We start from the raw sequence: 11,434 nt of genomic DNA on the forward strand, positions 1-11,434 counted from the left end.
AAGAAAAGTAAATTGTAAAATTATATTTTGAAGATTAAATAAGGCGGTGAGTTGGCAGAATCGTTAGCATGCTGGATGAAATGATTAGCGGTATTTTGCCTGTCGCTATGTTCTGAGTTCAAGATCTGCCGAGGTCGACTTTACCTTTCATCTTTTCAGGGTCGATAAATTAAGTACCAGTGAAACACTAGGTTTGATATAATAGACTAGTCCCCTTCCCTCAAATTTCAGGCCTTGTGCCTTAAGTAGAAAGGATTATATTTTGAAAAATAAATATTTCTTATTTGGGCAGACATAAACATAATCCATACTCTAAGATAATCCTCCATACAACCTACCCCATCTCTTTCCACTCTGTCTCCATCTTTTATAACTCTTATTACTAATCTTTTCCTTTCCCTCTATTCGTCTCCCCGATACTCCCACAGAGTATACTGACACGATAGTAAGGTAGCGACTACCCTATTACTCTGATATTCTTTACCACAACTACAACTTTCTTTTTTTTGCATCTAACTTACCCTCCCTCACTCCCCTGCATAAAATCCTTGCCCATTCTCTCTTCTATTCTCCCTCAGGTATAGGGGCTACTTTAGGCCCTTAGCCTTGCAAGTTACAGAGTGAACCTCACTAATGCTGGTGCCACATAAAAAGCACTTACTACACTCTCAGGTGCTTGGCATTAAAAAAGGTATCCAGTTGTAGAAACCATGCCAAAGTGAAGATTAAAACATAAATCAGAACTTGTCAAACCGTCAAACCCATGTCCTGTTTCTGGCAGGACTAAAAAATCCTTTTCCTTTCAAGATAACTTGACTGTGAGTGTGGATAAGAGGGAGAGGGAGAGAGAGAGGGGGAGAAAGACTGATGAAAAAGAACTATAGTTAGAGAGTGATAGCATAGAATAGTGCTTCTCAAACTATTTGATGTGGTATACTGGTAGTTTTTCTTTTTCCAATGTGCCAGGGACCAGTAATATTTCTTAGTAATATTAATTTATACCCGAAACAATATATATAATAAAAGTTGACAATATTTTTTATCTTATATTTATTTTGTAAACAAATAATACAATATTACATAAGCGTTTTATAAACATTTTATAATGTTTCTTCCTTTTCTGGAAACTTGTCATGTACCGGCAGCTGATGGCTTGCAGACCGGTGCCAGCCTGCAGACCACCACTTTGAGTAGCACTGGCATAGAAGACAGATGTTAAGAGAAAGATGATGTCGACACTGATGATGACTCATAGATCAAGCAGAAATATGCCATTTGTTTCCATGTCCCATATTTAACTCAAGGATTAGATATTTAAACAAATGTAATCTTCCTACACATAAGTTCAATTTTTCTAGAATTAAGCATCTTTTATCTTTTACTTGTCTCTGTCATTAGACTGCAGCCATGCCACTGCCTTGAAGAATTTTTAGTTGAATCAGTTAACCCCAGTTCTTATTTTTATTTTAAATCTGGTACTCATTCTATTGATCTCTTTTGCCAAACTGCTAAGTTATATGGATGTAAGCACACTGACACCAGTGGTGCTAGGGGACAAGCACAAACACACATGCGCATATGTGTGACAGGCTTCTTTCAGTTTCCATTTACCAAGTCCACTCACAAGGCTTTGGTTGGCTTGAGTTTATTGTAAAGACGCTTGAACTGGAATGATGTGGTTGGGAAGCAAGCTTCTTACCACACAGCCATGTTGACATTCTGACTGGTTGATCTATACTTTCAAAGAATAGTGGAATAAAAAAAAAAGTCCCTAACTTGCAAAACAGGTAAGAGTTGGCAACAGGAAGAGCATCTAATTGTAAAATTTTGTCTCAAATAAGTCCCCATCCAGCCTATGGGTAACACAGAAAAACAGATGTTTAACAAATGAATGAATCAACTTACTGATTGCTTTCTCTCCGTTCATAAACAAAGTAACCCATTGGTAAATATGTCTCATTGTTTAACAGCCACTGTAGTTTCACCTTGTCTAATCTTAGAGCACCACCTTCAAAACGTTTATCCCTTAAAATAGATGCTATCTGTTTTAAGGAAGATAAAAACCAGAACATTATATGATATTATAAACAGATTCATTAAAAAGTGCATATCAAAAAACCCCTAACAAATTGATTAAAAGACCTCATCAAACCAGCTTGGAGGAATGTTTATAGCAATGTAAGCTGCAACAAAACCATAAATGTAGATGTAATCTCCAGGAGAATGGGCCAAAGGAGTTTAAAGTTCTAGGCAGTAGCTTGAATTGCTAAAAATAGCAGCCAAAACTCCCTTAACTCTTTAGCATTCAAATTATTCTATCAAACACATTGCTTATTTATTAACATTGCTTTGAATTGATTGTGGATTATCTATTAGTTTCAAGATTTCGATGATGTGATTGTTTATTTTCAGAATGACATTGTAGGGTAGGAGTGAGAGGCTGAAAACAGGTGGAATATTTTGGTCTGATATTTTTTCTTGTACTTGTTTCAGTCATTTGGCTGTGGCCATGCTGGAGCACCGCCTTTAGTTGAACAAAGCAACCCCAGGACTTATTCTTTGTAAGCCTAGTACTTGTTATATCATTCTCTTTTGCTGAACTGCTAGGTTATGGGGATGTAAACACACCAACATCGGTTGTCAAGGGATGGTAGATACACAAACATATACACACATACACATATATATACATGACAGGCTTCTTTCATTTTCCGTCTACCAGATCCACTCACAAGGCTTTAGTCAGCCTGAGGCTATAATAGAAGACACTTGCCCAAGGTGCCATGGAGTAGGACTGAACCTGGAGCTATGTGGTTGGGAAGCAAGCTTCTTACCACACAGCTACTTCTGTGCCTATATGATATGGTCAGTTTAAATGCTAAGGGGTTAGATAGAATTAAAATTATGACAGAATACTTGCAAAATGGAATTGAGAGATATTTTGTAGGGTTATAATCACAAAATCAGAGAAAATAAATGAAAGGAAAAGATAGAATATACCTTGTGTAGAGTTAATATTCTGCTTTTTATATCATTTATAGAAAAACCTGAAATGGGTGGCAGCTGTTCTTTAGTATATTCATGAGAAGGATCATTAATAAAACCCTTGAAAGAAAAAATAATTTTATCAATGAGTTGAAAAGGAGAAATTATTCCCTCAACCCCCTATCTAGAATCATCCCCCACTCTCCTTTTAATTCTTTCTCATTTAAAGAAGTTACTTTAGAGTAGTGGTTCTTAGATGGCATCCATAGGAATAGTGAATGAGTCGTTGAAAAAAGTGGGGGGGGGGCGGACATCACGTATACTGTTGGCAAATTTCAGGAAGCATGGAGGTTTTGAAGGAGTTGGACTGCTCCAATTCTTCAACTTCTAGAATTTCACCAACACAGCCTGACAATACTATTACAAACATCATCATCATCATCATTTAATGTCTGCTTTCCATGCTGGCATGAGTTGGACGGTTTGACTGGAGACTGGTAAGCCGGTAGGCTGCACCAGGCTTCAATCTGATCTGGCAAGGTTTCTACAGCTGGATGCCCTTCCTAACATCAACCACTCTGAGAGTGTAGTGGGTGCTTTTTACTTGCTACTGGCATGGGGGCCAGTCTGGTGGCAGTGGCTTCGACCACATTTGGATGGTGCTTTTTATGTGCCATCAGCACGGAGAGCCAGTCAGGTGGCACTGATATCGACCCACACTTGAATGGTGCTTATTACATGCTACCAGCATAGGTGCCAGTCAGGCAGTACTGGCATCGACCATGTTCAAATCCATTAATGATTAATTTGAATGAAGATAGTTTCAAGTGATAGTAATTTTTGCGTTAATATTTTCTATTACAGAATGTGGTGACCTGGCTAACTCATTAGCATGCTCGCCCAAATGCTTAGCAGCAATTCGTCTGTCTTAATGTTCTGAATTCAAGTTCTGTCAAGATCAACTTTGCCTTTCGTTCTTCCAGGGTCAATAAAATAAATGCCAGCCAAGCACTGGGGTTGGTATAATCAAACTTTCCCCTCCCACCAAAAAATGCTGGCTTTGTACCAAAATTTGAAACCAATAAGGAATCTGCCAGTTAAGTATTAGAGTTGATGTAATTGGGTTACCCCCCGCCCTGCAAAAAAAAATTGCTGGCCTTGCACCATAGTTTGGAATATTTTCTATTGCACACAGTGAAAAAAGTTATGTGTCCATGAAGGTAAATAAAGTAAAAACTTACCTGAGCATGATCATAGCTGAGTTTGGCACAAGAATTGATGATGGAACGGCCAAACCATTCATTTACAATCTAAAATAAGAAGCAGAAGATAGGTGAATATAACTGAGTGGAGATAGATTGGGATCGTTAATGAAAGAAAGAACAACCAAGTTCACCTACTTCAGCTTTGTCATTTATGTGCCAGATCACAGAGAATGTAAGACGAGGTTCATTCGGGTTCAAACTGCACAGTTTCTCACAAAGGATTTGTGGTAACATAGGGATTACCTGAATTGAGAGAAGTAATTAATTAGAAATCAAATCAATGTCAACAAAACAAGGAAATCTGCAAATATTTTATGAAAGATTGTTCTCTGTGAAAAGTTTTGAACTAAAAAAAAATAAGAAAAAAACCCAATAATTCTGCTATGTTGGATATCTTTTATCTTTTACATGTTTATCTTCTCCATCACAAAATCTTGCCATATGCCTTCACTTTGAAATTTGAAAGTTGAAGCTGGGAGAAACTAGGAAAAGCCATATATGTGTGTGTATATATATATATACACACACACAGGTAAGATATCTCCTATTAGAAAATGAAACACATATAATGGTGAATAAATAATACCAAAAAGCTTTCCAATCTCTTGTTTTGATATATGTCATCATCGTTAACGTCTGCTTTCCATGCTGGCATGGATTGGACGGTTTGACTGAGGACTGGCAAGCCAGTAGACTGCGCCAGCCTCCGATCTGATCTGGCAAAGTTTCTACAGCTGGATGCCCTTCCTAATGCTAACCATTCTGAGAGTGTAGTGGGTGCTTTTCACATGACACAGGCACGGAAGCCAGTCAGGGGGCACTGGCAGAGCCAGGGGACACTGGCATAGTCAGGGGGCACTATGTGTGTGTGTGTGTGTGTGTGTGTGTGTGTGTGTGTGTGTGTGTGTGTGTGTGTGTGTGTGTGTGTGTGTGTGTGTGTGTGTGTGTGTGTGTATGTATGTATGTATGTATTTATTTATACATGAGCCACTGTGTATCTTCTTTACTTGTCCTCACAAGAGTGGTGCACTAATCATAAATAAATGCCACAGAAAAAAAAACAAAAAAAACAGTGTTATTTGTTTGTAAACCTCTGCAAAAGTATGTTCAGCCACTGAGTTGTTCACTGTTTGAAGGACAAAGGGAAATATTATTTTACTTGAAAACAGGTGAGATCGATAAGAAGAGTCTGGCCATTGAAAAATCTGCCTCCACAAAGTTTCCTCTGACCCATATGAGCATAGAAAAGTGGGCATTAAAACTATGATGACGACAATGATGATGGTGATGATGATGATGAATAATTTTCATTCAAATTAAGAAAATTTAACAGATGATACTTACCCTTTGAGTTAAATAAACACTTGTGGCTCTGGAGGCAGCAACTTTATCAAGACTAGTAGCCTCTTTTAAGAAGTAACTAACATCAGCTATATGAACGCCAATCTCATATAATCCTGTTAATTAGATATAGATAATTAAAATACATAAATGCATTCATTTTAATAACATGTTTATATACTAATGCAGATAACACAACTGTTGATAGTGGTGCACTTACCTGCTTAGCTGATTACATTTGCTTAAAAATGCAAATATTTCAGTTTGAAAGAATCTGAATAAGAGGAGGGAGAGGGAGAGAGACAGAGAGAGAATGTGTGTTTAAGTTTGTGCGAAAAGAAATAGTGTAAGTATACATGTGTAAAAAGCGTATGTGTGTTGATGTAGACAGAGAAAGAGATATTTGGTGTGTGTGTAGGTGTATAGAGAGAGAGAGAGGGAGAGAGTAGGCATAAACATATTGGGTCATTCCATAAATAACACAGTTTTTTCAATTGCATGAACTAAAAGTTAGAGAGAGACAGAATAAACTACCTGCATCAACTTACTATAAAAACAGGTAGTAATTTTACCTTGTTCTTATTCTTAGTGCAAGTTTTGAAGAGTGCAGTTATTTTTTCAAAGCTATAATGGAAGTGACAAAAGAGCATATTTGGCATATTTTGCTTTAGGAGTTCAATAAAGGCAACAGTGTAATGGAAAGTGCAAGGAATATTCATGCAGTATATGGGGATAAGACAATAAGCGTAAGCCAGTGTCAATGGTGGTTCCAGAAATTCCAAGCCAGACACTACAGCCTAGAAGACAAGGCTTGTCCCGGAAGATCTGTAAAGCTCGATGAGGACGTCCTGCAAACCCTGGTGGAATAAAATCCCATCGTTAACTGTTGAGGAACTAGTAGAGAGGCTTGGATTTGGTTATTCGACCATTCATTGACACCTGTGTGCCATTGGAAAAGTCAGCAAATTGGGTGAATGGGCTCCTCACAAACTTTCTAAGTCTAATTGTGTGCAGAGAGTGAATGTGTACTCTTTGCTGTCATGTCTCACGAATGAACCTTTTTGGACCGAATAGTGACTGCTGATGAGAAATGGGCTCTCTATAAAAATGTCAAGCACCAAAGACCATGAGTAGGGAAAGGAGAAACACCAGCACTCCAGGCTAAAGAAAGTCTTTATCCACATAAGGTGTTGTTATCTGTTTGGTTGGATATGAAAGGTTTAGTCTACATTGAACTTTTAAACCCAAACCAACTGATAACAAAAGGAGATCTACTGCAAGTAGCTTGAGTGGTTTAAGTCAGTGCTAGAAGGAAAATGACCATCTTTGGTTTCAAGACAAAAGGTGTTCTTCCATCAGGATAATGCTCAGCCACATACAGCAAGGATGACATTCCAGAAGCTGGAGCAGTTTGAATGGAGAAATGATGCCCCACCCACCATATTCACTGGACATTGACCAATCTGATTATCATTTATTCTGCAGTCTTCAAAATCATTTAGATGGAAAAAATATGAATTTTGTAGATGAAGTCAGAATGGTACTGGAGGAGTATTTTTTGTCACGGACAAGTGAATTTTGGAAGAGGGGCCTTGCAAGTCTACCAGATAGATGGAAAAGCATTGTAGAAAATGAAGGAGAGTATATTTTAGATTAAAAAAGAACTTTGTTTATCTTAATTTTGAAAGATAAAAGAAGTATAAAAAAAACGCATTATTTACGGGATGATCCAATACTTGCATAGAAAAAGAGAGAGAGAGAAAGCATGTGTTTGTGTGTATGTAGAAATAGAGAGAGAAAAAGAATTTGTATGCATGCATATAGGGAGGGGGGATGCTTGAGGGTGCATGCTCACTCAGGTGTATGTTGAACAATAGAAATCACAGAAAACCTTACCTTCCTCTAGTATTTCACAAGATACAGCATCATCTAAATCCCGTGCTGACGCTGGATCTATTGTAAATATACACTGTTTAGTCAAATCTCGTCTATTACTGTATTCTTCTTTCGGCACTGTCCATGGTGTGCTGCAGTCTATTGGTAAAGAATCTGTGACCTATAAATAGAAACCAATACATTTACTTCCATATATATGTGGCAGGAACAGTTAGCAACTGAACCTGGATCACTATGTCCAATGCAAGGAAAATAACTCAAGAATACGACTGTGATTTCACTAGAACACCACCAATGTCATAATAAAATGTGGCCAATCAAGACTTCATGTGGAACTAGATATAACAATTATTTCATCTTTGGCATGTTTTTTCTGAGCAAGACCATCACTATATATTCAGCACATTTTAGCACCACCAACAGATGGCAAATGGCAGACACCAGAGCAGACACAAAAACAATGGATGGATTGCAACCACAACACACAATGATCAGCCAACATCAGGACAGTGACTACTATCATATCTGGTCCAAGACCAATATGTACCGAATCATCTTGGTGTTTGGCATTTGTAGTAATGACAAATTTTTTTTTTATGATAAAAATAAATGGGTCTTTTTTTAATCAAAAATCTCAAACAGATTTCAGTGTTCTTTGTAGTAACATACATACACACACATATTTATGTAGGAATATCATTTTATGAAGCAATATTATTTTTATGTAGCATACATTCATTTTTCTACCCTACCTTGGGTGGGGATAGTCTTTGCATATTTGCCGTGTAACTGTTGAAGCTATTGTTCTTACATCTGGATGAAGTTTGTAAAGTTAAATTAGCCAATTCTACAGTTGGTATGAAAGCAACATGCGATTAACTAAGAAAACTAAGATGGATATTAGGAAAGACAAACAGTTAAGTAGCTTAGCTTTAATAAGGAATTTCTTCATTCTGATGAAAGACATGGTATTATACTCACTTTCCCTTTCTTCTCAGCAGATTCTGTTACACACTAACCTCAAATTTTCAATATTTATTGCCCTTCTCAGCCTCAAGAGCCTTATTCTCAGTCCTATCTTTTCCAGCCAAAATGCCTTTCTACATGAATTAAGACCAACATTCTTTTCACCTTATCTGAGTATAAACAAAATTCTAAATCAGTCTTGGGGAAAACTGCAGCCAGTAGGACTTTCTGAATGGCTTAACAAGAAATTAGTTTGAATTGTTTTAGTAGTGTGGCTCATCGTCAGATGAGCCATGTTTCATATGGCCTACTTGTTAAAAAGGTTGCCCATGTCTGTTCCAGACCTCAGTATAGTTGACAACGTCTAGTTGTATACATCAGTATTTCTCAAACTTTTCTCAACCATCACCACTTTTACATATATGGGTGGTTGCCTGAGTGGTGCAAATGTTGTCATCTGCCAAGAGTAGGGAATCACTATTACAATGTATCCTCCCACAGGATGATGATTATGTATCTACAATAGATATATCATCATCGTCATCATCATCATTATTATTGTTGTTTTAATGCTCACTTTTCCATGGGTTGCATAGAAGATATTGTTGTAGATTTTTCCTTCAGATGCTCTTCTTGTTGCTTTGCAATGATAGGAAGAGCCGACATTGAAGGATCAAAAAGCAACGTCGCTGCAAACGCTTGGCTGCCACAAGCCAGTTATCTCTGTGGTAACTTTTCTGACAACCTTTACCAGTTTCCAAGCAATATTTCCCTATGGCCCCATATGTTTTCAAAGAAAATTAGAAATGAATGACATTCATTTACAACAATCACATGACATCAAGACAAGGACACACACACACACATGATGGGCTTCTTTTAGTTTTGTGTTTACAATGTTTACAAAGTCCACTCACAAAGCTTTGGTTGGCTCAGAGCTATAGAAGACATTTGCCCAAAGTGCCATGCAGTGGGATGAAACCTGAAACCATGTGGTTGGGACACAAACTTCTTAACCACACAACCACATCTGCACTTGTAAAATATGTTTGTTATTTTACAGATACCAGTAAAATGAAAGAAGAGAATCAGAAAAGCCCATAGAAACAAATATTGAAAATATTTCAAATCAGTTTTAGATTTACCGAATCAGGAAATTCACTCTCATCAATGTCATTCTCTATGAGAATTCCTTTCGTCTCAGTTTCAATGTCTCCTGATTCTCCAAGGCATTGTAAAAGACTCCTGAAAGAAGAAAATATATATATTGAATATCAACATTTCTAAAACACTACGAATAACTGTCATTAATATAAGTGAAATGATTCCGTTGTCACCATTGTGATTGTTGTTGTGTAACCCCTGGATAGCTCCAACTGAGCAAACCTATGGCACAAAAGTGACTGATCGAACATCTTTGTGCGAACTGTAGATCGTCTATTGTTCCATGTGTGGCATGCCTCTACCTAGTTGAGCACCATACTGCTCACTTTTGGTATGAGACATGATTATCAGCTGTTAATGAAGGAGTTTAATTACTTATCAATCTTGATACTAGTGAAACAGTTAATTAACATTTGTACATGCTTGTGCCACATAAAAAGCACTAAGTCCACTCTGTTACATTTAAACTTCAATGCAAAATCATTCTACATAGAATGACCTTTGTGATTATCATAGAGACAAAATAGATTCAATTACAACAAGAACACTCAGAGAGCGCAAACCACTGCCAAGGCAACACCAACGATTAGCCTGAGATGATTTTTAAAATGAGAATATCTGAAATAAACTCGACTGCTCTCACAAACGAAAATACTAAAAATGAACCTGACCACTCTCAAAAATTAAGTAAAGAAACCAGAAAAATAATCCAGAATCCTTGTCCAGTACCAGATTGATCCCAAAATCTAATCAGTTCGTGCCAGTCATGAGGCCAAACATCCCTGAAAGTTTCATCTGAATCCATCCAGCAGTTCTTGTGATATCTTGTCCACGGACAAACAAACTGAAAACAATACCTCAGCCTTCGCTAAGGTAGAGATAATAACTAATGTGCATTTTAACTTCTTTTTAAAACTAATTTCTCCTGAGTAATATTTCACATGTAAGACTTATATAAATGAAAACACTTACCCTTGCGTCAGGGTTCCAGAAGCATTTTGATTGAGAATTTTGGCAACAAACAGTACTCTAGAAAAGTCTTCTGGACGTTGTAAATATTCTAAAATAAAAAAAAAGAGTTGATTGAAATTGATAATTAACACTGATTGGTTTAAAGTTTGATTTAAAAAAAAAATTATTTATGAAATTTAAGTGAAGTTTTCATTAACACAAAATTAATATAATGCTTGGAATTTCAAGAAGTTATAAGTTTGTGACTTCTCAAGGAAAAATGGTAGAATCAATAAGATTCTGAACAACTACTTTACAATACAAGATGTTCTGGAAATGATTTTCAACCTTGACTGAATAAGGAATTGAAAAATCACTCCAACATATCCTAAAAAATTCTATAAATGATTCATCTACAGAATTACTGGAAGTTATCTTTAACAAATGGTGTTACAATTATTGTTTTTTTCTTTTATATCCTTATTTCTCTTTAAATATATATATTATATTACTGGCTCTAAGTTCAAAATATCGCAATTATCATTCAGTTAAATATATATATATATATATATACTAGAGGAGAAGTTTCAACTATCAGAACTAGAGGAGAAGTTTCAGGTGTGGAAGCAAGGTCTAGAACTGAAGGGCCTTAGAGTCAACCTAGCTAAAACCAAAATCCTAATAAGTAGGAAGGTAGATAAAACACAAACCCCTTCAGGTAGATGGCCCTGCTCAGTATGTAGAAAAGGAGTAGGTAGTAACTCTATAAGATGTACCCGGTGCAAGCTATGGACACATAAGAGGTGCAGCAACATCAAAGGCAGGTTAACTAGCAAGTTAGTTTTTGTTTGTGGCAGATGTTCAGG

The 11,434-nt window shown here is 36.8% G+C and overlaps 1 protein-coding gene across 4 annotated transcripts in view; it reads right to left on the reverse strand.

The window, feature by feature from the left end:
- The window catches only part of LOC106873906 (DIS3-like exonuclease 2), a 126,009-nt gene that overhangs the window by 15,022 nt on the left and 99,553 nt on the right, over positions 1–11,434 (reverse strand). For all 4 annotated transcript variants that reach the window (XM_052966144.1, XM_014921435.2, XM_014921436.2 and 1 more), the window contains 8 exons: positions 10,590–10,677; positions 9,599–9,698; positions 7,488–7,647; positions 5,595–5,707; positions 4,386–4,493; positions 4,227–4,295; positions 3,001–3,105; positions 1,906–2,042 (listed from right to left, as the gene is read on the reverse strand). In XM_052966144.1, coding sequence (XP_052822104.1) covers positions 1,906–2,042; positions 3,001–3,105; positions 4,227–4,295; positions 4,386–4,493; positions 5,595–5,707; positions 7,488–7,647; positions 9,599–9,698; positions 10,590–10,677 — 880 coding nt within the window. The remainder of the gene's footprint in view (positions 1–1,905; positions 2,043–3,000; positions 3,106–4,226; positions 4,296–4,385; positions 4,494–5,594; positions 5,708–7,487; positions 7,648–9,598; positions 9,699–10,589; positions 10,678–11,434) is intronic.

The sequence above is a fragment of the Octopus bimaculoides genome, chromosome 3 (assembly GCF_001194135.2).
Source record: "Octopus bimaculoides isolate UCB-OBI-ISO-001 chromosome 3, ASM119413v2, whole genome shotgun sequence".
Classification (NCBI taxonomy): Eukaryota; Metazoa; Mollusca; class Cephalopoda; order Octopoda; family Octopodidae; genus Octopus; species Octopus bimaculoides.